Below are 23854 nucleotides of genomic sequence, written 5' to 3'. Positions count from 1 at the left end.
GTGGTTGATGAAGTACTGCTGGATGAATAGAGCTGATTGAATCTGTTTTTCCTTGTATAAGGTTATCGCTCTTTGTTCTGAAGACATTTGCTATGGTGTTTGGTGTTTGACAGGTTTTTGTCAAGTATTTAGTATGTGAGAAAAAAAAAAAAAAAAAAAAGATTCAGAAGTCGTGCATATCTGTTTTTTGGATTTTTGTACAAAACAGATGCAGTTTAAGTATTATGCAAGTCCATGAAGCACACTGTCTATATAGCCCCTGCATTTTCCTCAAGCAACAAGAGGAATAGGTGGAATGTCCTGTAATCAAGGTGGAAGTCTGCAGGATACTGTGGATGCTAAGGGCTTACACGGTTCAAGCACAGGTAGGCATGTTCATGGTAGATAAATATGTCAGGATCTGTCAAAGGCAAAATCTGTTAAGAGTTCTTTCAGACTGAAGTTATTTTAAGGCTAGGATAAAGTCTTGCAAAAAATATATCTGTGTGACTTTCTATTCCTGTAGTTTTGCCTAGACATCCCTTTTTTTTTCATTTTTTCAAAGTATTGTACTAAGAAGGCCATTCATCTCTGCATGTTTGGCTCTTCTTCTGGTTTCTATTTGTAATTATCCAGCAACTTAATAAACACATTTCCATTCTAATTTTGGTTCAATTTCCCCTTGGGCTTGAAGTTGCATTCACTGGGGGTGATGGGAGACATTAGTTGTGGCAAATGGAAAAGATGTGAACATGGATGGCTGAAGCTGGAATTACAAGCACTTGAGAGCAGTCTTCTTCTGATGTCACACAGCTAAAAGAATAGAGGGAAATATTGATGCTCTCACTGTTATTAAAGATATCTCTTTCATTTGCACTCAGCTTTGTGTTTGTTTAGGTCACCCAGGCAAAGATTTACTGGAGAAAAAAAAGGCATCATGTATGTCCTTTGTTATACTGAAGATTCCTTTTTTGACAAAAACAAACAAACAAACAAAAAAAACAACATACTAGCAATTACAGGAAATAATAAGCTGCTTTTTAAGGTCTTACAGATTCCTTTAGTAATTACAGCAAGTGAGCAATGTCTTGTAGGAATAGAGGTGTAATCAGAAGATATTAGAGCTACTGTTATTTAATGTTGGCCAGTTCTTCACTTAAAAATCAAGAATGGCTTCTTCCTGGTAGAGCTGGCTGTTGGTTCTTTGTTAATTAGGAGTTTCCTCTTCTATTTTGCCATGTACATACTCTTTGCACATAAACAATTATCCATGTCAACCTTTGCAAGTTTTTGGAATAGTTTCAGAAAAAATGGAATTAAAACTTATATTTGTTTGTAAATGAAGAATATCACCAAATTTTGATCTATTTACCAGTGTCCTTCTTGAGTTCAAAGAAAGCAAATTAAAACTTGTGCTAGGCTGATGATCTAACATGTCTTGCACTGGTTTATAATCCAGACCAGTATCCATCTGTAATTATTCATTTTCTACAAGACTTGAAACATAACAATGGTGAAATGTTAAATATCATAGCTGTATATTGCTGTAGTGTAGTGTTAAATAGTAATATGTGGGTTATAACTCTTCCATCGCAGAAGAAATATCATAGGCAAGTACCATTCCCATTTTGCTTATGCAGCTTCATTGTTAAGGTTCTAGCTTGTAAGCATGCAAGTCATTTTTAAAAAAGAAATCTTACTCATAAATTCACATGAAGCATCGAAGAATGTACCAAAAAAAGTGAAAATGGAGTCTGGATGCCTTATGAAAAACTGTGATTTTGAACTTCTGTGATCTTATGAATCTTTAAGGGTGTATTACTTTCTTTTCTAAAAAGCAGTTTGCAGTTTCCAAGAGTTGAAAAATAGAAAAATAATTTTCAGTGGTGGATTGAATTCAGCTGTGGTTTATGTATTCATTGAACATTCAACTGCCTTTAAATCAGAGCAGAAACAAACCCAGTGGAACATTTATTGTGCGGAGATAATAAAGTTCTGAGTAGATAAATATACATTTGTGCATGCATGTTGCATAATCACAGAGAGAAGCACTGCAAAAAGAGTTTGTGACTAATTGAAGATACTTTTCTAATATAAGGTTAGGAATTAAATGAAACCATATGCGTCCTCTGCCATGTTTTATTCTTATTAAGTTTGATTCTTATAATGAGAATAATGACGTGCGGAAATCAAAGCATAACCACACAGTAGTCATAAAGCAGGTATGTTTAATCAGCTCTGCATACACACCTGATGCAGGGGGGATATTCCCACCTAGCCTGCATACTGGAAAGCAAGAACAGCACAAACTTACAAGAGCAAGCTGCTTATGTATGCATTAGATGTCCAAAAAAAGGCTGGGTTATGACAGTGAGTCCCCAAAATGATTGACATCTGCCATTCGCCCCAAGTCTCAGCTCTTTTACTTGGTGGTCTTTCTGATGAAGGTCATCGTGTTGTTTTCTTGGACTTGGGTCAGGTTCAAGGACACTTGGCTGGCTGTGGCTGGTCGCCTCATCGACCACAACTCTGTTCACCAATCTGCTGCTTCTTCGTTAATTTGTGGTCTTACTGTCCAAGCCTGCTGCCTTGCATTCCAGAGATAGGAGAGCTAACGATGTTATTTGGAGAAACAGGAGGCCTGCTGTCTGAGCTAATTGTCTAAGTCTGTATTATCAGCAGGGAGAACCTGGCATAGCAAGGTCAAAACTGCAGCTGACAATTCAACACCTTATGGAAGCACATAACTTTTTACCTAACTTCCTTTCCTTAATTCACTGGCACTGAGTAAGATGTTCAGAGTTTTGAGTGTTGGTCCAGTCAAGTTAGGATATTCAGTTCCTTAGCCCTTGTAGGAATTAACAGCCAAACAGAACTTGTACAGTGGAAATGTTGGGCCAGAACAGGTTGCTTTGGTAATCTCAAGACATTTTTTTGAATTCCCAATTGCTTTAAGTGGGGGATGCAGTTTAGCCTCAGTGGGAAACTTATGCTTTGTGCTCTCTATATTTTAAAGCAATTTAATATAAATGTTTAACAGGTGGGAGTTCACTGCTGGATATTTTTTCACTACAAATTCCTTGTGATTTCAGTGTCTTTTTTTTTTTTTTTTTTTTTTTTTTTTTTGGTATTTTTTGGTGGTTGGGAGTTATTTGTCTTTTTAACATTTCAGTGAAAGTTACATGCATAGGACTGGTATGTCCTCCATACGATGATGTTTGCTGTGCAGAATTTCTCTAAGTAGTTTTAAATTCTAGACCCTCCAAGAGGGAGACAACAGGAAGGGAAGTTTTCTCTAAATGGTGATCTGCAGTCCCATCCTGTGTTATAAAAGTCACATGAGTCATACTCATGTTTAATTTTACTGAAGTGGGAATATAAAATCATGTTATTTTGCTATAGATTTTACTTATGGTACAAACTGTAACAATTATGAGCATGAGCATTTTGTGCAGTGTTTCTCACAAACGCCCCTAGAACTTTGGCCATTAACTGAAGTGTTTTATAGCAGCTCTTTTCCAATGACTGCCTCTTCTTCCTTTAGCCTTTCATTATGCTGTTGGTTCACCCAGAGCTCTTATCTACAGCATTCATCCACTGCTTAAGTGCTCCTTCTTCAAGTTGCGTGCTGTGTTTCTGAAATGCTTCCACGGTGCAATCATTATTTTACTTTGTACTGCTGTCTTTAAATCTAATAATCCTGCTCTTAGTAACTACCACCTGGCAAGCTGTTCGTATAAAGCACTGTTTGCTTTTCTTCTTTCCAATGCTTGCTTGTCAGTTCCTACACAGGTATTTATTTTATTCGTGTCCTCTATGGAATCCCATGTTAATTTCTGCACAGCCTCTTTGATCAACTTCTAACAATTTTCTTTTGATTTTCATCATTAATTAATACTATTAATAACATTTACTTAGCAGATGTTTGGCTCTAAAGTCTTCCAATAAAATTAAGCATAAATTTCAGATCTAACCACAGTCTGTTGTTTTCCTTTTGGCATCATTTAATTATCATTCTCTAGTTTTCTGTATCTAACCCAAACCTGGAAGCAGAGAAATATTGTATTTTGCTTTGTGAAACATCTCAAGCATCTTTAGTGTCTTCTGTTGGTACCATGAAGATACCCCAAATTACTTCCTACTTCTTTTAAATTGTCTTTCTACACTCCTTTGCATGCAAATTATTAGCTTAGTTTTCTGAAAACAACCTTTTAAAAAAGTGTATTTTTAGAAGTATAGAAATTTATTTTAAAATACTTCAAGTTAATACACTGACAAGCAGTTCAACAGAAGTTTTATCCAATTGCTTTAGCAAAGGTTTATGATCTTGCTGTAGTTGTACAACTCTGAATTTTCGAGGAAGCTGTTCTTCTAGTTAGGCACTCAGCAAGGAGCCTTCTTGAGAGAAACGTTAGTCTACTCATCAAAGTTAAGTGTATTAGGAACACTGGTACATCTATGCACTTGACTGTTTCCTAATTAGATTGTTATACCAAACCTGCTTAAAACCTCAGGTGTTTTGATTTTTTCTTTTTCTTGTTAACATGTGAATTTTTAGTTGCTGTTAGGCAGTGCAGGTTCACAATGACTGTTGTAAATTAATTGGCCAGGAAACTAGAGATGAAGGAGATGATGAAGGTTAGAGCAGGACTAGAAGAAGGAGACACAAAGATGATCATGAACTCCTCTCTCACGAAGAAAGGCTGTAGGACCTGGGCTTGTTCAGTTTGGAGAAGAGAATGCTCTGAGGAGACCCCAGTGTGACCTTTCAGGATTTAGAGGGAGCTTATAAAAGTAACGGAGAGAGACTGTTAAGGTGTGTAGTGTGAGGACAAAGTGCAGTGATTTAAACTGAAAGCAGTGATTTGGGTTAGATAGCTGGAAGATATCTTTTGCAGTGAGGACAGTAAAGCATTGGAAAAGGTTGCTCACAGAAACTGAAGATGACCCATTTCTAAAAGTGTGCAAGGCCACACTGGATGGGGCTTTGGGCAACTTGGTCTAGGATAAGGTGGCCTTGCCCATGACAGGGTTTGGAACTGCATGGACCTTGAGGAATCTTCCAAACCAAATCATTCTGCACTTCTGTGATAAATCTTCATTAATTTGCTTCACCCAAACAACTGATCTTTCTGCTGATTATATGCTAACGATATAAACATGAGAAAAAAAAAATATCCAGAAACTCTTCATCTATTTCTAAGGCAGTGCTGTTAAGCAGACTTTGGTATGTTTAAAAGTTTAGATTTCAGGGTGAAATATTTTGATGCCATTCAATAATAATCAATTAATTTTGTAGAGTTAGCTAGTTAGAAATCCAATTCAAATGCTACTGAGTATGTAATTCTGTCCAATAAGAACACATAAAGTGGGTGGGATTGAGCTGATGTTCTTGTTTATTCAGGAGTTTGGGGTCCTACAAAGCTTGAGACCTCAGGATATCACCAGCAGGGCAAACACAGGCATCAAATCCACTTAAAGGCTAGGAGCTCCTCAGGGTAGAAAAGGATGGCTTCACATGCTTCCACAGCTGAATCAAGTTCTGTTGTATCACAGAATGAAAAACAGATTCTGCACAACTGGAGTAGCTTATTTTTTTGTTTCTAAATGTTTTCCCTCTGATTCCCATAGGAAGTGTGTTGCGAAATGGAGACTATTTTTCTTTCAGCTTGCAGTTTTGTGCTACATCTGTTACTTTTTCCTGTTATTTGAATTTTCCTTCTGGGATGAAAAAAAAAAAAAAAAAAAAAAAAAGAAAAGAAAGAAAGAAAATAACAATAAACAGAATCACAACCTGTGGTGGTAAATAATTTGGACAGGTAAGCTGTGTCATCATGTCAGAGCCATTTTTTCCTATTCTTATGTTCTGCAAAGAGTAGGTGACAGAAAATTTCCGTTGTCTACTACACTGTTGCCCAGAGGGCAGGGGATAAACTTTGCAGTCATTTAAGTCTACAAATGGTTCATAAGGCCAGACTATCATCTTACTCCTGAGAAAATGTTTTGCATTGTCAGAAGGGTAGTTTGGATGCAAATGTTCTCATCACTGGGATCTGCCATTTTATTATAACATATATGCGATGTATAATTACAGCTCTATCCTCATAGTGACAGTGGAAAGCAACTTCAGTGTCTCCTTTTCAAAATAATAAATACTAGCTTCTATTTCTCTGGAGCTACATTATATGGAGTACATTTATTTTGTGCAGTGTTGCACATGTGAGGCTCTAAAACAAAGAGTCTGTTGTTGGTGATCCATTCTACAGGCATAAAGGAAATAAAATGATTAGAATGCTGCACATTTGTTGTTAAAATATAATTAAAGTAAATTCTCATATCTTATTTTCTTCTCTATTGGGAATTTAATTTTGGAATTCATGCATGAATTTTAGGCCAGTATAGAGTTTTTTTGTTATCCAGATAATTTCTGTGAAATATCTAAAGCTAAAAGTGCAACAACCACATCAGCAGCCCATGGCTGTCTTTTTCTTCACATAAGTAATTTTTTTTTCTGTGATCCTGTATGGTTATAATCCTGTACTCTGAGGGAAGTATCATTATAGAAAATAGAGGGAAAAAAGTTCTATTGGAATAGGTAATTGCAGAAGAAACCCAGATATTAACACGTTTTAGAATCTGATACTGTAATATAGGCCAATCTGTGGTCACATATAAAAGCCTTAAAATGCTTCTTTGTTGAGCATCCTTACAGATGTGTCTTTCCTTTCTGTCTTTTCCTACAGCTTTCTGGTGATTCTTTTTTATTTCTTTTCTTTCCAGTGATTTTCTTTGGATTATATTGCATCAACTCATTCTCAAGTGAAAAAGCCACACCTACAGCGGGATAAAATTCAGTAGGACACTTAGCCATGTACAGACAGATCACGATACTGACAAAGATCCATACTAAACTTGAAGAAACTTGCTTGAATTTTTTGCCCAGAACATGAGTTTTCTGTTGTTCTCCCTTTCATTTTGAAAAGTTCTCTGTGCCTTGTTTACATATACCAAGCAACGTGATGAGTTCTTTCTCCTCTAAGCTCACTTTCTTCCCATGATTCTGGCATTGCCTTAGCACAGACTTAGTTTATCTGTCCTTGTTCTGAAATTTCTGAAAGGAGTCACACAGTATACCCTGGAGGATGTGTTTGAGATCTGATGGTAGCCAGAATTCCACCATGCCTTGCATCTTTTAGACAAACATTTTAAATCCTAATTATCTGGTGAATTACATATCTGGCTAAAACAGAAAATGAAATGAAACAAGGTATTGGGCTTTGAATTTTGTATAAATGAATTCTGTCTCTTGGATAGAAATGGGAATGTGTTTCAAAGACATTTTTGCTCTTTATGGGAAGAAAGAATGCACTACTTTCTATAAAGTGAGTTGCTGCATATGAATTTTTACAGATTTAAAAATACCCAACTTGTAGTTACAGCATAAAGGCAGGAATCTGGAAAGGTCTTTCATTCTATTGAGTTTTTATATTAATTATTCACAGTTTTGATGTGAGCACAGAAGTTAGCACAGACTTGAGCAAGTGAACTTGCTGCCTACAGTAATAACTTTTACCATTTTTTAGCCTATAATATGGCTATACTCCCACAAAATAGGCTTAATTTGAAATCAAGAATATTATGACAAAATCAATGATAGCAAGAAGTAAAAATGAAAAACTGAAAGGGATGAGGAGGATGGTGGGAGGACGAGAAGTGTGCGGCCTTAGGCGCTCCCTCCAGGACATCACTGGTGCACCATGGGAACCCCAATCCATGGCGTGAGCTTTATGTTACTGAAATGGAGTTAACTAATAACACTTCCACGCCTGTGATTATTTTATTTATATCATTTGAGGAAATACTTAGTTCTTGTGCCATTCCTTAGTTATCCTCAGGTTAAAACCGGTCATTCAGCTTAATTTTAACTCAACTTTTGAGTTAAAATCAGTTTTCAGGAAGGTCTTTTGACTGTCACTTGACAAATTTTGGTTATCTATATTGCATGTCTTATATAAAATTGAGTGGAAGAAGAAATCTGGAAGACTATAAGAGATATGCATTGTAGAAGTGAACAAAATGGAAGAACTAGTGGTAAGAGGAGGTTATAGAATAAAACATATGAGTTAATAAATGCTTTCAACTTAGAAAACAAAGCTACTTTTCCTCTCTTCTGCAGTAAATGCTATTTCAGGATTACTTCAGAGGATAACAGATTATAAGTAAAATTCATAAGAGCAGATAACACAGTCTTATATGGGAGGATAGTTGCATCTCATTGCCTTATGTTAAACAAATATTCAGGAAGCAATTAACCAAGCTTTACATTGTAGACACATAATATCACTGATACGGGGATGCATATGCAAACACCTCGATTGTGAGAAAGGTCGAAACTAAAAAAAGTCTCTGCAGCAGATTCATTTAAGAAGGCACCATGTATAAGCCGAAGTTAAATAGTTCAATCTCCTCCTGCACTGGAAGGTTTACTTTTCATGAGCAGTGATATTGCTAAGTAAACCCTGGAGGGGAAGAAATGGAATTTCATTCCGGAGTGTTTCAGGATTTCTTTCTTCCGTATTCAGTTGTTAAGCTAGCAAACTACCTCTCCTTATTATCATCATTTAGAAAAATAAAAACAGCTTTAAAAATGTGCTACTTGGGATCTGGGAAAGACAGAACTGCTTGCAGAGGGTACTTCTGTATTTCTGTGCCTTTGCTGAAGCATGCTTTTCTCACTGTTTTTGCTCTGACTCTTGTGTAGGTGGTTGACCAGATCGACACGCTGACATCTGACCTGCAGCTGGAGGATGAGATGACAGACAGTTCCAAAACAGACACGCTGAACAGCAGCTCCAGCAGCACAACAGCCTCCAGCCTGGAGAAGGTGAAGGTGCGGGGCAGTACTCCGCTCATCAAGCCCCCTGTGCATCCCTCTGCTATCCTCACCGTGCTGCGGAAGCCAAATCCACCTCCACCGCCTCCACGACTGACACCTGTCAAGTGTGACAAGCCTCTGAGGCCACCTCCTTCGGCCAACCCTGTCAAGACTAATGGTACCCTGCTGCGAAATGGACCCAGCCGTATCCCAAATGGGGATTTGTGCTGCATACCAAACAGTAATTTGGACAGTGTTGCGATCCCACCTCTAATGCACAGACCTGAGAAAGAGCGGTGTCCTCAGGCAGGAGCAAGGGAACGGGTACGATTTAGTGAAAAAGTGCAGTATCACGGCTATTGCCCAGACTGTGATGTTCGATATAACATTAAAAACAGGGAGGTGCACTTGCACAGCGAGCCTGCCCATCTTCTGGGAGCGCTGCCTCATCAGTGCCCTCCTCTGCCACCCCCACCGCCTCCGCTGCCTCCGTTTCCTCTAGAGAATGGAGGGTTGGGGATAAGTTCCAGTAACAGCTTTCCTCCTCCGAGACCTGTTACTGTGCCTCCACAAACTGCACCAAAACCCCAGAAGACCATCTTGAGGAAGTCGACCACTACAACAGTGTGATGTATGCCACTTGAAAAAAACTCTGGTTTTTTCATCTATATAAACATAAATAGGTAATGAGCACTTTCTACTTGAGCAATAAAAAGACCCAGTGTATTACTCCCAGTGTATCCAGTGAAGTGGCATAAAAGTCACACGGTAAGTAAAGAGAAGAATTTTCTTTTGGTCACCATAAAATGCCTTTATGGCTGAAAAGGATGCTGAAAAATACACATGATTTAGCTGACGGGTTGTAAACTTCTGTTGCAGTTTCCTATCTGCAGCACTGTTTAAAAGAAAGTGGAAAGAAAGATCAGTTTGAAAGTACAGAGTGCGGATTCCTGTTAGATTTTCATCTGTCCAACTTAATGGAGTAAGCATTGCTGCTGAATTCTGGGAAGCTTTCTGTTTCCAGCCGCTGTGCTTTAAAATGCCATTTGACAAAACAAAGTGGAGTGGCAGATAACGCTTTTGACTGAATTCTAGCAAAGACATTTTTCTCTGCCTCAATGCTTGAGTGAAGGCACTGTGTGTGGAGCCATTCAATAGGAAGCAATCACCGGACTTTCAGGCAGCTTGACCTTTGGTGAGGGAGTAAAGAAGTAATTGAAAGGTATGTCGACATGTCTTTGCAGAGCAAAATCATCTTGCAGTGTGTTTCTCACTTGCTCAGTGTGCCACAGCCAGGGAGAATGACAGAGCTTTCAGGAGAGCAAGGACTGTCCCATTCAGTTCCCCTGTGCTTCCTCTGCTTCCATCTGCAGAGCAGTGGTAATATTTTATCTCGCTCGTGTCCTGCATTTTTTACAAAGCTTTTGTCTGGTGCAGATCTCTTTTTGAAGGCAAAGAAAATTTTGCCTAAGGTCTTCAGAGACATCCACTTAATTCGTTTAAAGAGCTTTGAAGTTGAAAAGCTCTATGCCAATTACAAAGCATTAACGTGCAAAACAAGATATTTTACATGCTATCACATTTTGATGGTGAACCCAATTAATATCCTTACTAGATGAAAAAATTCCTCAGTGTTTTAAATTATTTTATGAAAGGACGTTCTTTTGTTCTTACAAAGAGAATAGTTGGTACCTGAAGTTAAAACCCGTCTGATCAGTGAAGAAGATGTGATTATATATCTGTTATGTACAAAAATTGTGCCTAATTAAGCTCTCAAATGGCCCGGCAGCAGATGCTTTATAAAAGCACTATGTTTTTTTTTTTCCATTGAATTATAAAACATACTCTATGGCTTCATCCAGGTTAGCTTCTCTTGGGTCTTATGAAAGAAAACAGGTTTTTTTTTGTTTTTTTTTTTTTTTTTTTTTGTTTTTTAATTTAAATTTCTATTTGAATGCAGTAATAAGAATTTAAAGTAATAAAGAATAAGCATTTAAGCTAAAAGCCCATCATCAAGCCATGCATAATTTCCCTCTATACAGATGATAGTACCTTTACAGTATTTATAATACGAATAATCAGAACAAAAATGTTAACAGATTGAAACCTGTTGAAAACTACAGTGAACACATCATGTGTTGTGTGGATACTCATCTAGGGTCTGACACTGCAATTTACATTACTTGTATAGAGGTGGCAGAGCAAGGGCATCGTCGCAAGTGCTTAGTCATGAATGCACCAAGTGCTCCCCACATGCTTTTCATGATGCACTTTGCACTCTGCATTGTTTGACAACATTTTATCTTACGGGAGCTGTTGCCAAGTAGAACCCAGGCAGGAGAAAGCAGCAAACCAGTTCTGTGTGTGCTTGAAACCTGTACTGCCTGGGTGAGGGTTCTGCTGCATGGATTAAGCTCACGCCTTCCCTGGCACACTGGAATATTGCATTTAAAGTCATCCAAACAGTGTGGGGACTGACCCATGAACCTATATTGCAAAGCTATGGTTTCTACTCTGAAAACTTTGGTTGTTGCGATGCCTTTGTCACTCCTGTGGGGAGCATATGCCAAATCTTTTAAGCAGTTTAATACCTTTTTCCCTCTTAAAAGAACTATCTTATACAAGAACTTATTAGATAATTCCATGTTTAATATAAAATATTTGTATTGTGTTAAATTTAGAAAAATAACAAAGTAGTCATAGGAGAGAGAGTAAATTGCACATCCTACCTCACTTGTCTCAGTGTTTCACAGTATGGACTGATCTCTGATGGCCGTGCAAGTATTTCTGCTCTAAGATGTGCCCTGTGCTCATCAGAAACAACATACTGGTATCTCCAGATTAGGTACTGTGCTATATGGCTATGCTTTGAAGTACATCCGAGTGTCCGTTTCATTGCACTGTTTTGATTACACTCCTCAGGTAAGGAAATCTTAAGTGACATCTAATTTTCAGCACTGCCTTTTGTTTTCTGCTGGTTAAATTGAAGTATTCCATGCTTAGTTTTGGTCTCCTGCATGTTCCATCTCTCACCTTGTCCCTTCTTTATTCTCTATTTCCCCAAGACACATTCGTACCCTTTTGCAAACTACTACCCTTATTTGTGCATTTTAACAGAAAAAAAAAGAGTACTGTGCTAAACACAGTATGCAGCTTTTCAAATGCAATGCTGCTTTTGTACAAGGGAAAAAAAAGAAAAAGAAAAAAGCTTCAAAATGTATTTTTTTTCAGCAATGTTTGCTAATCCAATCTTTTTTTAATGAACCAACATCTTGCCTGTTTTCTGTTCATCATGCTACCAGAGATGAACCAATTCTTCTGTTCTAATGAGAACATCTCTGGCCCTTGTCCTGCTGTGAAGCATATTTATCAGCAGAACAATTTGATCACATTAACATGGCAGAATAAAATTCAGGCTAACGCAAGTAAACTTGCAAAGCGTGGGCATCAACATTTAACTTATGCAGCGCTGTCTGGAAAACTCTGATTAAAACAATTTAAGAAATAATGCAATACTTCATTCACCTGGAAGTGGTTTTCGCATTTAAATTAGGAATGCAATCTCTGTGAACCATTTTTAAATGCAAGTAACATGTCGTGTTTCACTCTTGAGGGAAACACAATAAACCAACCAGAGCCAGACAGCAGTTACGTGTCCTAGAAACTTAAAGGCAACATCTTCGGGGTGATATTTAATGTTCTACAGAGATGTTAGTAGCTTGCATTTCTGTACTGAAATTTATGTTTTATATTCTGAAGAACTGAAAGTCCAATAACAGTATTCAGATCATCAATGCCATGTTTACCACCATTTCAGAGTGCTGCTCTGCTTTGATTCCCCAGTGGTATTTTGAACTCTGAAATGTCTGGTTCTAGATATCTCAGAGGCAAACAGAATGAGAAAATGTTTTCTATCAATTTAATTAAGGTGGCAAGCTTAGAGAGATGGAAACAAGCAGTGTATTAATTTGTAATAATAGCATTTATTAACAAGCTGCTAGCACAGGGATGCTTAGGAAGAAGGGAACATCAGGACACTAAAATTAAGGACACAATCCATTTTAAGGCTCTCAGGTAAGACTCTTTAAAAAGACTGCTGATCTTTTTATTACTTTATAAACATTTCTGTCTTCTCTCTGTCTTCTGGAGTTGTTGCCCCCTCCATCACAGATTTGCTGATCATTGTGCATTGTCCACAGAAACAAGGAACACCTCCAAGGCTTCAACCTCCTTTCCTGGTTATAAAATCAGTCTTTTATTCGAAATGTTACATGCAGTAGAGTATAGCTCTTGTTACTTCCTTCACATGACTTGATTATTGGTTTTGAAGCAAGCAGATTACAGTGTGAATTCTTTAATTACCAGAGGGAGTTGTGTATGCCCTCTAGGCCTTCGGAGATCTCCTTGTTACCATGTTCTAATGATGGCTTTTATTTCAGTGAGACCACAAACAGTAATTTAACATGTGGAGATATGGCCATGCTGTGATTTCTGCCTTTCTCTGCTGATATACTTTTAAAGTAGGCGTGAATAAGGGGCACATATTTTTTCAGAGGCTGCATTTCTCGTTCCCAGCTTTTGTCCATGTTGTGTTCCACACCTGGCTGGAGAACATATGAAAAATATTTAACCACTGGTAAAACAAACACTGATATAGTTTGTAGTTACATTTCTATATTTCAAACTAGTAGTAATAATTAAAGCATCAAGCTTAGAATGAGGTAAGATTGGGTACGTAAGACGGGCACAAAGGCATGTAGTGGAAGATACACACATGGTCAGCTGTGCTAAGCACAATATTTGGAACACCAGCTCAGAAGAATGCTTGGCAACTCCTGTGTAACCACTGAGTATTTTCAGGGCAGTGTGTGGCACACTGCACTGCAGCCTGCCAGTCAGTGTTCACTGCTGGCACACAATGTTGCAGCACACTGCACTGCATGCAGGCTGCAGTTCAGCCTCATCTCTGTTGAGCAGCAGTTGTGTGATGTGCTTGTGTGGAGCTTGTTTGTTATATTTGGGAAAAATTAGCAGAAATTTTACTTTGCTGCCTGTTTTGTAGTGGAGAAAAGTCCTGAGGTGGAAAACAGTCTCCCCCAGATTAAGCTTTACAAAATATCTGCACCAATCCATTTGGGGGGAGCTCAGCAGAGTTTGTGCAAGATGCTGACGTTCCTGATCTGAAGGGATTTGATATATGCTTAGTGCTCTTGTTATCTGATGCAGAAGCTGCTGGGGTAAACGGCCAAACGTCCTGCTGCTCACATCAGCCTCTGCAGCTCCCTTTGTGTTTCCACAGTTGTTCATGAGTGGCAGTCCCAGTGCTGTGGGGCATGTCATGTTTTGTGAGGAAGCTGCAGCACACACACAGCTGTCATTTGGGCTATGTTATCCCAGTTCTGTTATCAGCTGTGGCTGTGGCACTGTTAGCTTGCTCTGTGTTTTCACAGAATTACTATGTTTGGAAGAGACCTCTAAGTTTAAGTCTGACCGCCAGCCCATCACAATCGTGTCCATTAAACCTCAGTGGTTTATCAGTGGTTAACATCTCCATATTTCCTTGAAACCTCCAAAGGCAGTGACCCCACCACTTGCATGGGAACTTTCTGTTCCAGTGCCTGAATTTGCTATTGTTTCTGAGAAATTTTTTCCTAACATCCTACTTGAACCTCTGCTCTGCTCTGCTCTGGAACGCTTGAGACCCTCAATCTCTTTCTTGTGGTGAGGAGCACAAACCTGAACACAGTACTTGGATGCAGCCTCACAGTATCAGGTACAGAGGAACAGTCACTTCCCTGCTCCTCTTGCTTTTACAATGCTGAATCTTTGGGAAATTTCAAGGCAGTTTTGTTACTGCTGAGATAAACAGTTTCCTGTCAGGTTATGAAAACAATGCAAGGGTCTCATATGTAGGTATGGACAAGAGCAGTGAGAACCTTTCATTTTTGTCAGGGCTGCTTTTTGTTATTGCCTAACTATGCATTTTTTGTGGTGTGAAAAAAAAAAAAATATATATATATATATATATATATATAGTGAGAAAGATGTGGAGAGACATCAGGTCTGATCCACTACGAAATTCAACGTCATGAACTGCACCCAACACCCACTCAACAACAGTGCTTCAGAGAAACACTTCTGCTGCCTCACTGGGGGAAAACAAAGAGCAGAGCTGATGGTGCAAGGGTTCCAGAAATTGCTATCTGTTGTCCTTTGCTGAGGGATAGATTTTTTTCTTTTTTCTGTTATCCTGAAATATTTATATACTAAGACTCTCAGAGGAACAGAGCACAGTCTGTTTCACAGTTGGCTGTAAATTATGTTCATAATATGAAATTATATTTTTATAAGAGCTTTCTGATCTCAGATCTAATCCTTGATGCTGTTCACCTGAGTTTGTGGATGACCTCTTTTGCAGTCTTACAAGTGATTAAAGGAGAAAAGCAATTAACATATGAAGGAAAGAATAAAATGCAAATTATGAACAGAAAAGGAAGGATGTTGAAGTGAATTCTTCAGCTGTGTCTGCATGATGATGACTGCACCAATCCCAGAGTTTGTTTTTAAGTGTGGTCATTGTTACTTGAAATGCAATCTTAAATCCTTTTAATCATCAGAAAGAAAAATTCAGGCACCAGTTGGATTTTTCATAGAGTTGTTGATTTCCTTTCCAGTTTTAATAATGTCTACTATCTTCTTCATCAGTCTCTATCGCTTTCAAGCTTTTTATTTTTGTTCTATTGTTTCCAATACAATGTACAGTTTTGTATTAGAGAACCAAATTACATTGTCTTCTGCAACCAAACAGTTACTATCATATGCTAAAATTTTAATGGATGATTGTTTTCTCTTGGATTCACAGTTTCTATGTGATCCGTGGTTCCAATTTGTGTAGTTATTTTTGGGCCTCCAACCCACGAGTTAAGACACTTAGTTCAGCAGTCATTAACAACTAACAGATGTTTACTTCTGTTATTAATTTCTTTGCACATTACCTCTGAAGAAAAACAAAAAGAAGTCACAGGATCTTCTGGTACTATATAAAAAGTTCTATGTACACTGTAAGTATGTTCCTGTTTTTTCCTTCTGCTTTATGAAAAAAAACAAAACAAAACAAAACAAAAAAAACCAACAGTCCACAGTGACATCCACCTTGGTAAACACTACATTTGCAAATATCTGATAGGAAATACCTGACAAATTCCCACAGTAGCAATTATTTACTCACATGAGAACAGCACTTTAAAAATACTGCATGAAAAGTCATACAAAGAGGCACATATATGCAGCTACTTTAGTAATTGCTGCTGCTGAAAATACACTTGTTTCCCACTTGCAGTACATAGATTTGTAATGATGAAAAGTGTGAAGGAGATGAAGTGGTCGCAGCTTCTAAGTTTATCTATGTCTGTGTGAACCAGCTTCCTCATACGTGCTGTTAAGCCAGTCCAGCTGAATCAATTATTGGAAAGACTGATTTTGCTTTACATTCTTTACATGCATTTTTTGTTTATTTTGTTCTCTTTTTTTTATTTAAAAGAAAAAAAAAAGGTCCAAATCATTATGGGCTTTTAAGTAACAGGAGTCAGCTGTAAACTGTAAGAAGCAGACAGATCTATCTGTCTGTAAGGTGGAGACATGTATGTCCTTGAGTCTAGCACGGTGGGAACACTGAGTAAAGCGCGAGTAGAATTGGAAATAACAGAGCCAGGCAGTTCTTTGGAAGCTGGAAATGGCACAGCTGACCTCTGTTTGAACATTTGTTCCTTTTTTTCCAGAAGTTTCAAAGTACAGCATTTTTCAGAAATGTTTGAAAGTAGATCTGCTGATAACTTTTATTACATAGAAAAGAAAGTGTTTGAAATGATTCGTCTCTATTTATCTCACAGTCTAAAGAAAGCATTAGAAGTCACTTTGCTGATCAGGCCATAGCTGAGCAGTAAGGGTGGTATCCTTATTAAAAGTCTGTTCCTGGGCTAGGGCTGAAGGTAGAGAAACAACGCAAACAGAAAAGTGGCCTGTAGTGGAACTTTTACAATTAGCTGTAGTTATTATTAGCTGCAGAATGAATTTAGAACTCAGCAATGAGTGCATGGAAAACATGAGATTTAATAATACGGAGCAAATAGACGAAAAATGTGGTTATGTGCTTTAAATCCTGTCTTGTGGAAGAATGGAGTGCAAAACAATAGAAACACGCCACAGTCATGAGACGTTGTATTTCAGTATCCTTTGTGTATCCAGATGGGTCTGCAGATCTGCATAAGAGAGCAGTGCCTGAGTTTACTACAAGACACAAACCTTGCAATTTGCTCAGCCTAGGGTTCTATTCTAACAGGATTACAAAGTGTTTATGTAATCTGAAGGTTTGGCTTTTGTACTTTTCATTGTCTTCTTTCATCTTTTTTCTCCACAAATGCATAGCAGGAAGAGGATAATGTTGACCTCTCTTTATCATGCAATGCTGAATTTAGTATTGCTGTATAAATTCAGTATTGCTGAATTTATTAGGTATGTCAATGAGAATGCTTATTATCCAGATACTCTCAATTTTAGTTGATAAGACCTCTGATCAGCAGTCCAAGCTGAACAAGGGAGCAAACAATTCATCTTCCTCCTCTTAGCATGCACTGACTGAGCTGTCAATAAGTTTAATTCTGTGCACATGATTAAAACTAGATACTTGTGGTTGTCACAAATTGAAATGGTCATAGATCAAATCCATGTTGTATCTTACCATTTTGAAGGCTTGCTTGATGTTTCTGCCGCGGAAGAAAATATTCACAGCATTGTGAGCAGTGCTTTTCATCCTGAAATATATCAAAATAAAGATTCTGACACCATCCCTCATGCTCGACTGCTAGAAGGGGAGAGTTTCTTTTTATGTAGGCTCTGGGCCTGGCCTTTTAGATACATGATACATGCCCAGCGATGTCCTTCCAGAGTGGCAGCACTGTAGCTGCTAATATTGCTGTTTTAGATGAGTGAAGAGCTAGCTCTTTTGGTGAGCAAACATCTCACACAGAATCACAGAATCACAGAATCACAGAATCACCCGGGTTGGAAGGGACCTCAAGGATCATGTAGTTCCAACCCCCCTGCCTAGCAGGGCCACCAAACATACACATTCAGATCAGGTTGCCCAGGACCCCGTCCAACCTGGCCTTAAACACGTCCAAGGACGGGGCATCCACAACCTCCCTGAGCAGCCCGTTCCAGGGCCTAACCACTCTCCTAGTAAAGAACTTCCCCCTAACATCCAACCTAAATCTTCCCTCCTTCAACTTAAAACCATTTCCCCTAGTCCTGCTGTTATCAGCCCTTTTGAAGAGTTTACTCCCCTCCTGGGTGTAGGTTCCCTTCAGGTATTGATAGGCTGCAATGAGGTCACCCCGCAGCCTTCTCTTCTCCAGGCTGAACAAGCCCAACTCCCTCAGCCTGTCCTCATAGGGGAGGTGCTCCAGCCCCCTGATCATCTTAGTTGCCCTCCTCTGGACCCTTTACAAAATCTCAATGTCTTTCTTGTACTGAGGGCTCCACACCTGGACACAGTACTCCAGATGGGGCCTCACAAGAGCCGAGTAGAGAGGGACAATCACCTCCCTGTCCCTGCTGACCACCCCTCTCCTGATGGAGCCCAGGATCCCATTTGCCTTTCGATCTCCAATCAATCCAATCCAATGATAAAAGATCTCCAATCTTTTATCATCTGTACTAGTCCAAAACACACTTCTAGGAGAAAGTTATTAATACAGTGCAAACATCACAGTATCAAAGTTAGATGAAGATAGGGATAGGAGTATTCTAGGTGTGCATCGTTGCGGGCTTTCAAGCAAAACTAGAAATAGTATGCTGAGTGGTAACTACAGAAGATGCTTACTAAACATTTGCATTTGGCAATCATTCTCTGTTACTGCCTATCAAAGAAAGTACAAGGGCTGCTCTGAAAGTAATGCCTTCTATGTTATGCCAGCCCACAGTGACATAGGCAGTTGTTGGTAGTACGGTAGTAGAGGTTGACCCATCCTACCAATATTCAATTACTTCCCACTGACATTCATTGATACTTTCTGAACATTTATGGAGGTCAAACAGTGGATGTCAGCACAGTGAGGCAGTGGGTGGGTTCAGCAGTGGCAACAGTGATGTGAAAGGCAAGCCACATTCCAGACAGCTGTGTGAATGTTTACATGCATGTCCTGCAGGCCCTTGTTCATTGCTAGCAAAAACACATAGCTGGTCATGGTGACAATGTTGAGAAATGATGTTTTGTAGATGAGAATTTGCTCTATCAAATACCATTACTGTGCTCTTTGTATCCCTTGTAGTTTCCATGGAAACAAATATGAAGCATTGCTTTCCAAGCGACCTATGTATTCAGCAGAGAACTATTCTGTTTCAGTATAGAGGAGGATTCACACAACAGACAACTTGAATTTAATATGGCCTGGCCTCTTGGTTGAGACGTGGTCACATTAATGACTGTATACTGAAGCAGTGATTCCTAGAGAGTTAAGTGAAAGTGAGCAAGTTGAAAAGCAAAAGTTAATGTCTGAGAATGCCAAGATCTAACAAGGCTGTTACTGGAGGATGTCCTCACAGTTGATATTCAGAAAAAGTAATTATAAAAAAGTCATGGAAAAAAAAAAAAAGCTGAAACAGGAATTTTGTATTCTTGTAACTTTCCTGAACATTAAAATCTTTTTAAAATAAGTGTAAGATATTAGAAAGTCTCATTAACTTAATGGAAATAAGGTTTCCAACAGCAGAGGGCCCATTAATATAACAAAAATATCCAGGTACTGTTGTCCAAGTTAACAATCAGATTACGCATTCTTTGCAGTGAGGCATGTATCTGTGGAGCAACTTATGTAGAAACATAGCTAATTCACACTGTAAGTTTAAAAATGAAAATCTGACTTCTATCATAAGCAGTCACACCATGTCTGAGATATACATTTGTGAGAGAGATTGTAATTTAAATGTTCCCTGTTAGCCATTAAAAAATCAGGTACATCTTTTATTAAAAGACAGATAAAAATGTAATTCTGTGATGTTTACAGCAATGCAATCTTGTCGTTGGCAAGAGAGATGAAAAAAATGCAGTTGAGCTTGCAAGAAGCAATGGAAAATTTGGATTATAAACACAGGCAAAACTCAGTGCGGTGTTAATGAATTGCTTCTACCTGTGCAGTGACTTGAAATGAAGGAGTTGCATGCCCTTCATGGATATGCCCTCTGCCTTTTAGAATGGTTACTTCAGAACCAATCATCTTTCTGATATCCGTGTAAAATCTGCAATGGATATCAGCTGCAGTGACTTTTGGACAGAAGAGCCATTCAGCTGCATAGGAATTGGGCTTGAGATCAGGCTGTGGACATGAATGTAGACAGATGCTCCTCAGTTCCCTTTGCTGATGTGGGTTATGCATTTGACCCAGCATTGTTTCATAAGAACAGTCCAAACCTGCCTTCATTACTCATTCTTGTGCCAACCCCTGCAATGAATCAACCACAGACATTTTGGTGATGAGGCATTGAAGATTATGGGAGACAAAGAGTGTATGAAAAATGTTTTTTCACAAGTCTGGTGGTGCAAAGTAGGATGTGATATATGAACAGGAATGGGACAACTGGAGAAAGATTTTTTTTTCCTTTCCTATTAGGCACCAAGATTACATCCGTGTTAAACACAGACCTAATGATCCCTTTAATTAAATGTTGACATCTAAGGCTATCTCACATCAAACACTGATGTTGCATTCGTTTCCAAACTTGAATTCTTTGCAGCCTCGGTCGTAATGTGTTGCTGAGAAATTAAAATATCACTCTGTGAAAGATTCCTCTAAAATTCTTCAGTAATTACACCTCCCAGTGATAAACATGTGAATATCAGATCTGCTGATTCATAGTTTTTAATACATAAATTCAAAATCTGTGTAAACAACTGAATCATGATCCTGAATACCTTCGAGACCCATCGTTTATCCCTGAGGTGAGCTGATTTTTAAATACAGTAGTAGTATTTCAACAATACATCTAACTTGCAGACTTGCAATAACACACAGTTTGGAGATGAGCTCTGTACTATCTGAAAACTATCTGAAACTAAATTTTGCAGGAACAGTCTTATTAACAGGAGCGTTTCCTTACAATATTACAAAGCAATATTCTCATTAGAAAAAATATTTAATTAGATTATATTGAATATCATGCATTTTCATGAAAATGTCAGAGGAGAATGGTATTGTGTCCTAGCAGAAGGGTGAGCTGAGATGCCACTAGAAGGATATGAATGCAGCATCTACATCTGAATGCCATAGTTAATATTGACTTTAACTTAAAACACATATATTTACATTTTGCTCTATTATAATTTAGTTTTAAGGTATAGCAAGCCCATTATACCAGCATTGAGAGCAAAATACAGAAAGCAGCTCTTCTGAGTAGTTACAGCCTAGCCCAATCTGAGATCAATTTTGATCACATTCACACTTAAGAGTAAATCTATTAAAGCTGTTTGCCATTTCTTCTTGCAAGAAACAGCTTGTAGAGCCTGAATTGTGCTGCTGTATTAAACACGGAAAAAGTTGAAGCTGAACAGTAGATCTTGAAAGCAAAACTTCGTATGAACTTAAGGCTCAACTTATAAATTTTGTAGCGCTAATGCACTTTACCAGCATTGTTCATTTTATCCCTCTTTATACTGATACTTGGCTCCAGCTGTACAAAGGCATATTTTTCAGTCACTTATTTTAAGGTTGGGGAAACCGTAATTAAAGTCTTAAAGAAATTACAAATGACTCATTGATTTCTGGAAAGAATAATGCCATCCTAACAAGCTTCAGTGATGATCTAACAATTTGAACACGCAGGCTGAGGCAAGGAAAATATTAGAAAATCATTTGCATATAGTAGCACCTCTTTTAACAGGTTTGTATTGCTATCATTCATTAACCTTACATGCAGGAGATTAATTATTTCTCTCTCAGACATGGAGTGAGTCTTAAATCTTGTTCAAGTGAATATTTCATGAGCTTTCAGCAACTGCATTTTGTATGACATATTTTCAAAGAGAATTTCATCTCTGTGTGGAAGACTTAAAATCAAGTAAAGAGCAGAGATTTTTATAAATACTGCCAGAAGGTTCTGGAACGCAAAAGTATTATGGGTAGGAATTTGTTGTACAGGTTCTGTGTTCAAGGGGGAATTGTATATTAGATAAACCAATCTTGCACCACTCTACATTATCAATACTGATGGGGAAGAGTATGAGCAATACATCTGATCTCACTGTCTATACTTGAAAGCAGTCTGATCCCTCAGATTGGAGTTATGGGTTTGTGCCTTCCTGTGAGAGATGGTCTCACAGCTGTGTCAGCGCCTTCTCTCATGGTTAGCTGTGAGCCATACATCCAACACTTGCACTGTGCACAGGAATGAAAGGCAGAGGAGTTGAACTGCTTTGCTCTTGGCCTTTGCCCAGGTTTGGCACTGTTGGAACAAAGTTTAGTGAATCCTGAGTGATCCTAGACCCCCACACTCAGATTGAGTAACCACAGTAAAACCTGTGCTGGACTGACTAGCTTTCAACTGTTCGTGCATTACATAACATTTCCTTCTTTAAATACCACTAAATCTAAGGAAAATTGAGCTTTCTGGGTCTGTTCCAAGGAATGAAAGCTGAATAGCAGTTAGAAAAGACAAAGTAGAGCCATGAACAAAATCTCATCAGCACTGGCAGTGATATGTGAACTGCATTCTATTCTAGCAGACTACATTCCATGCTTAATACTGTTTTCAGACCACTTCTGATTCCATTGTTTGTTTTTGTTTTCTTTTGATATGCTTCCATCAGAATGAGGGAGAAATTAACATCAAGCCCTTATCCTGGTAGGATGATTTCCTATTGATCAGGGAAACAGCTCATACTGGGTCTGTTTTCAAATATACTATAAGTGAAATCAAACAAGCAATTTATTCGTGTTTTAATTTCACACAGTTATATTTTTCAGTTAATACTGTTTAAAGGACTAAGTAGAAGGTATAAAGGAAATATTTTTTTTCAGAAACTTTCAACCTAATTCTAGCTTGATTATGAAGTTAAATATACGGTTTCATTTATGGTACAATAACAAAGGCTTTTCCAAATTAGAGCTGCTTCTTTCCTTTCAGAAGGAGAGATCTGAGGTCAAACTTGCTTCTTTTAAATTGTTGTACAGGATTGCTTTGTTTTGTTTTGTTTTTTATTGTTTTTGTTTTTTTGTTTTGTTTCTTGTTGCTCTCTTTTAATATCTACAGAGGAATTCCCAATTGCAAGCAAAGTAAAACTGAGTTGCAGTCAAGTGCAGTTGTTACGCACTGCAAAAGATGGTACACTAGAAACAGAGTTTATGAACGGTATTATATTGTTGCTGTAGCTAATTAGTGTAGACTTAATATTTGGGTGCATGAATTAATAATGAATGTAGCCTTCCTGGCTGTTTTTTCGAAGTCTGGTGGTAAATGAAAATGTGAGTGGGTGAGGACAAGAGCTTGTTTCATGTCCTGCTCCCAACAGGGGCCTGACAAAGACAGGATCTCAGCTATTGGGAGTACATAGCAGCTCATGTGCTGCAGGCTAGAACTGGACACTTTACAGCTTGGTTTCTTAGTTTGGAGCCACTTATTGCAGTAACTTGTTTGTCTCTAACCATCTGTTCTGTTGTGGTGTACAATATTAAAAAGTTTGTTTGTCCTCTTTGGACAACTTTTTGTTCATTTCTCATTATTTATTCATATCTTTCTAAGCCCAAGAGTTTAAAGTGACTTGAGTTATCAAAAAATAAGAATTTTTGCCTACTCACGATTCGTCATCTTTGCTTACTGTCAGAGATTGTTTTGGCAGCCTCAACAGTGCAGGTGCCACATTCATTTTACATTAGAAGCTTTCCTCAACATGTACAGTAGCAAGTATTTTGGCACAGTATTGAAATTATAAATGTGTTTTCTTTTCCCTAG

The 23854-nt window shown here is 38.2% G+C and overlaps 1 protein-coding gene across 4 annotated transcripts in view; it reads left to right on the top strand.

Annotated features, from left to right (window-relative positions):
* PRR16 (proline rich 16) overlaps positions 1 to 23854 on the top strand; it is a 147220-nt gene that overhangs the window by 93527 nt on the left and 29839 nt on the right. Inside the window, exons 2-3 of one of the 4 annotated variants that reach the window (XM_042882792.1) lie at positions 8741 to 9622; positions 9734 to 10076. In XM_042882792.1, the coding sequence (XP_042738726.1) occupies positions 8741 to 9484 (744 nt within the window). In that variant the 3' untranslated portion in view covers positions 9485 to 9622; positions 9734 to 10076. Of the gene's footprint in view, positions 1 to 8740; positions 9623 to 9733; positions 10077 to 11597; positions 11617 to 23854 lie in introns of those variants that run through there. The other 3 variants (XM_042882795.1, XM_042882796.1, XM_042882793.1) reach the window with 3 other exon arrangements.

Source organism: Lagopus leucura, unplaced genomic scaffold (assembly GCF_019238085.1).
Source record: "Lagopus leucura isolate 7727_CA_CO unplaced genomic scaffold, USGS_WTPT01 Super-Scaffold_100036, whole genome shotgun sequence".
In the NCBI taxonomy this organism is placed as follows: domain Eukaryota; kingdom Metazoa; phylum Chordata; class Aves; order Galliformes; family Phasianidae; genus Lagopus; species Lagopus leucura.
This window is presented reverse-complemented; position numbering and strand designations above follow the sequence as displayed.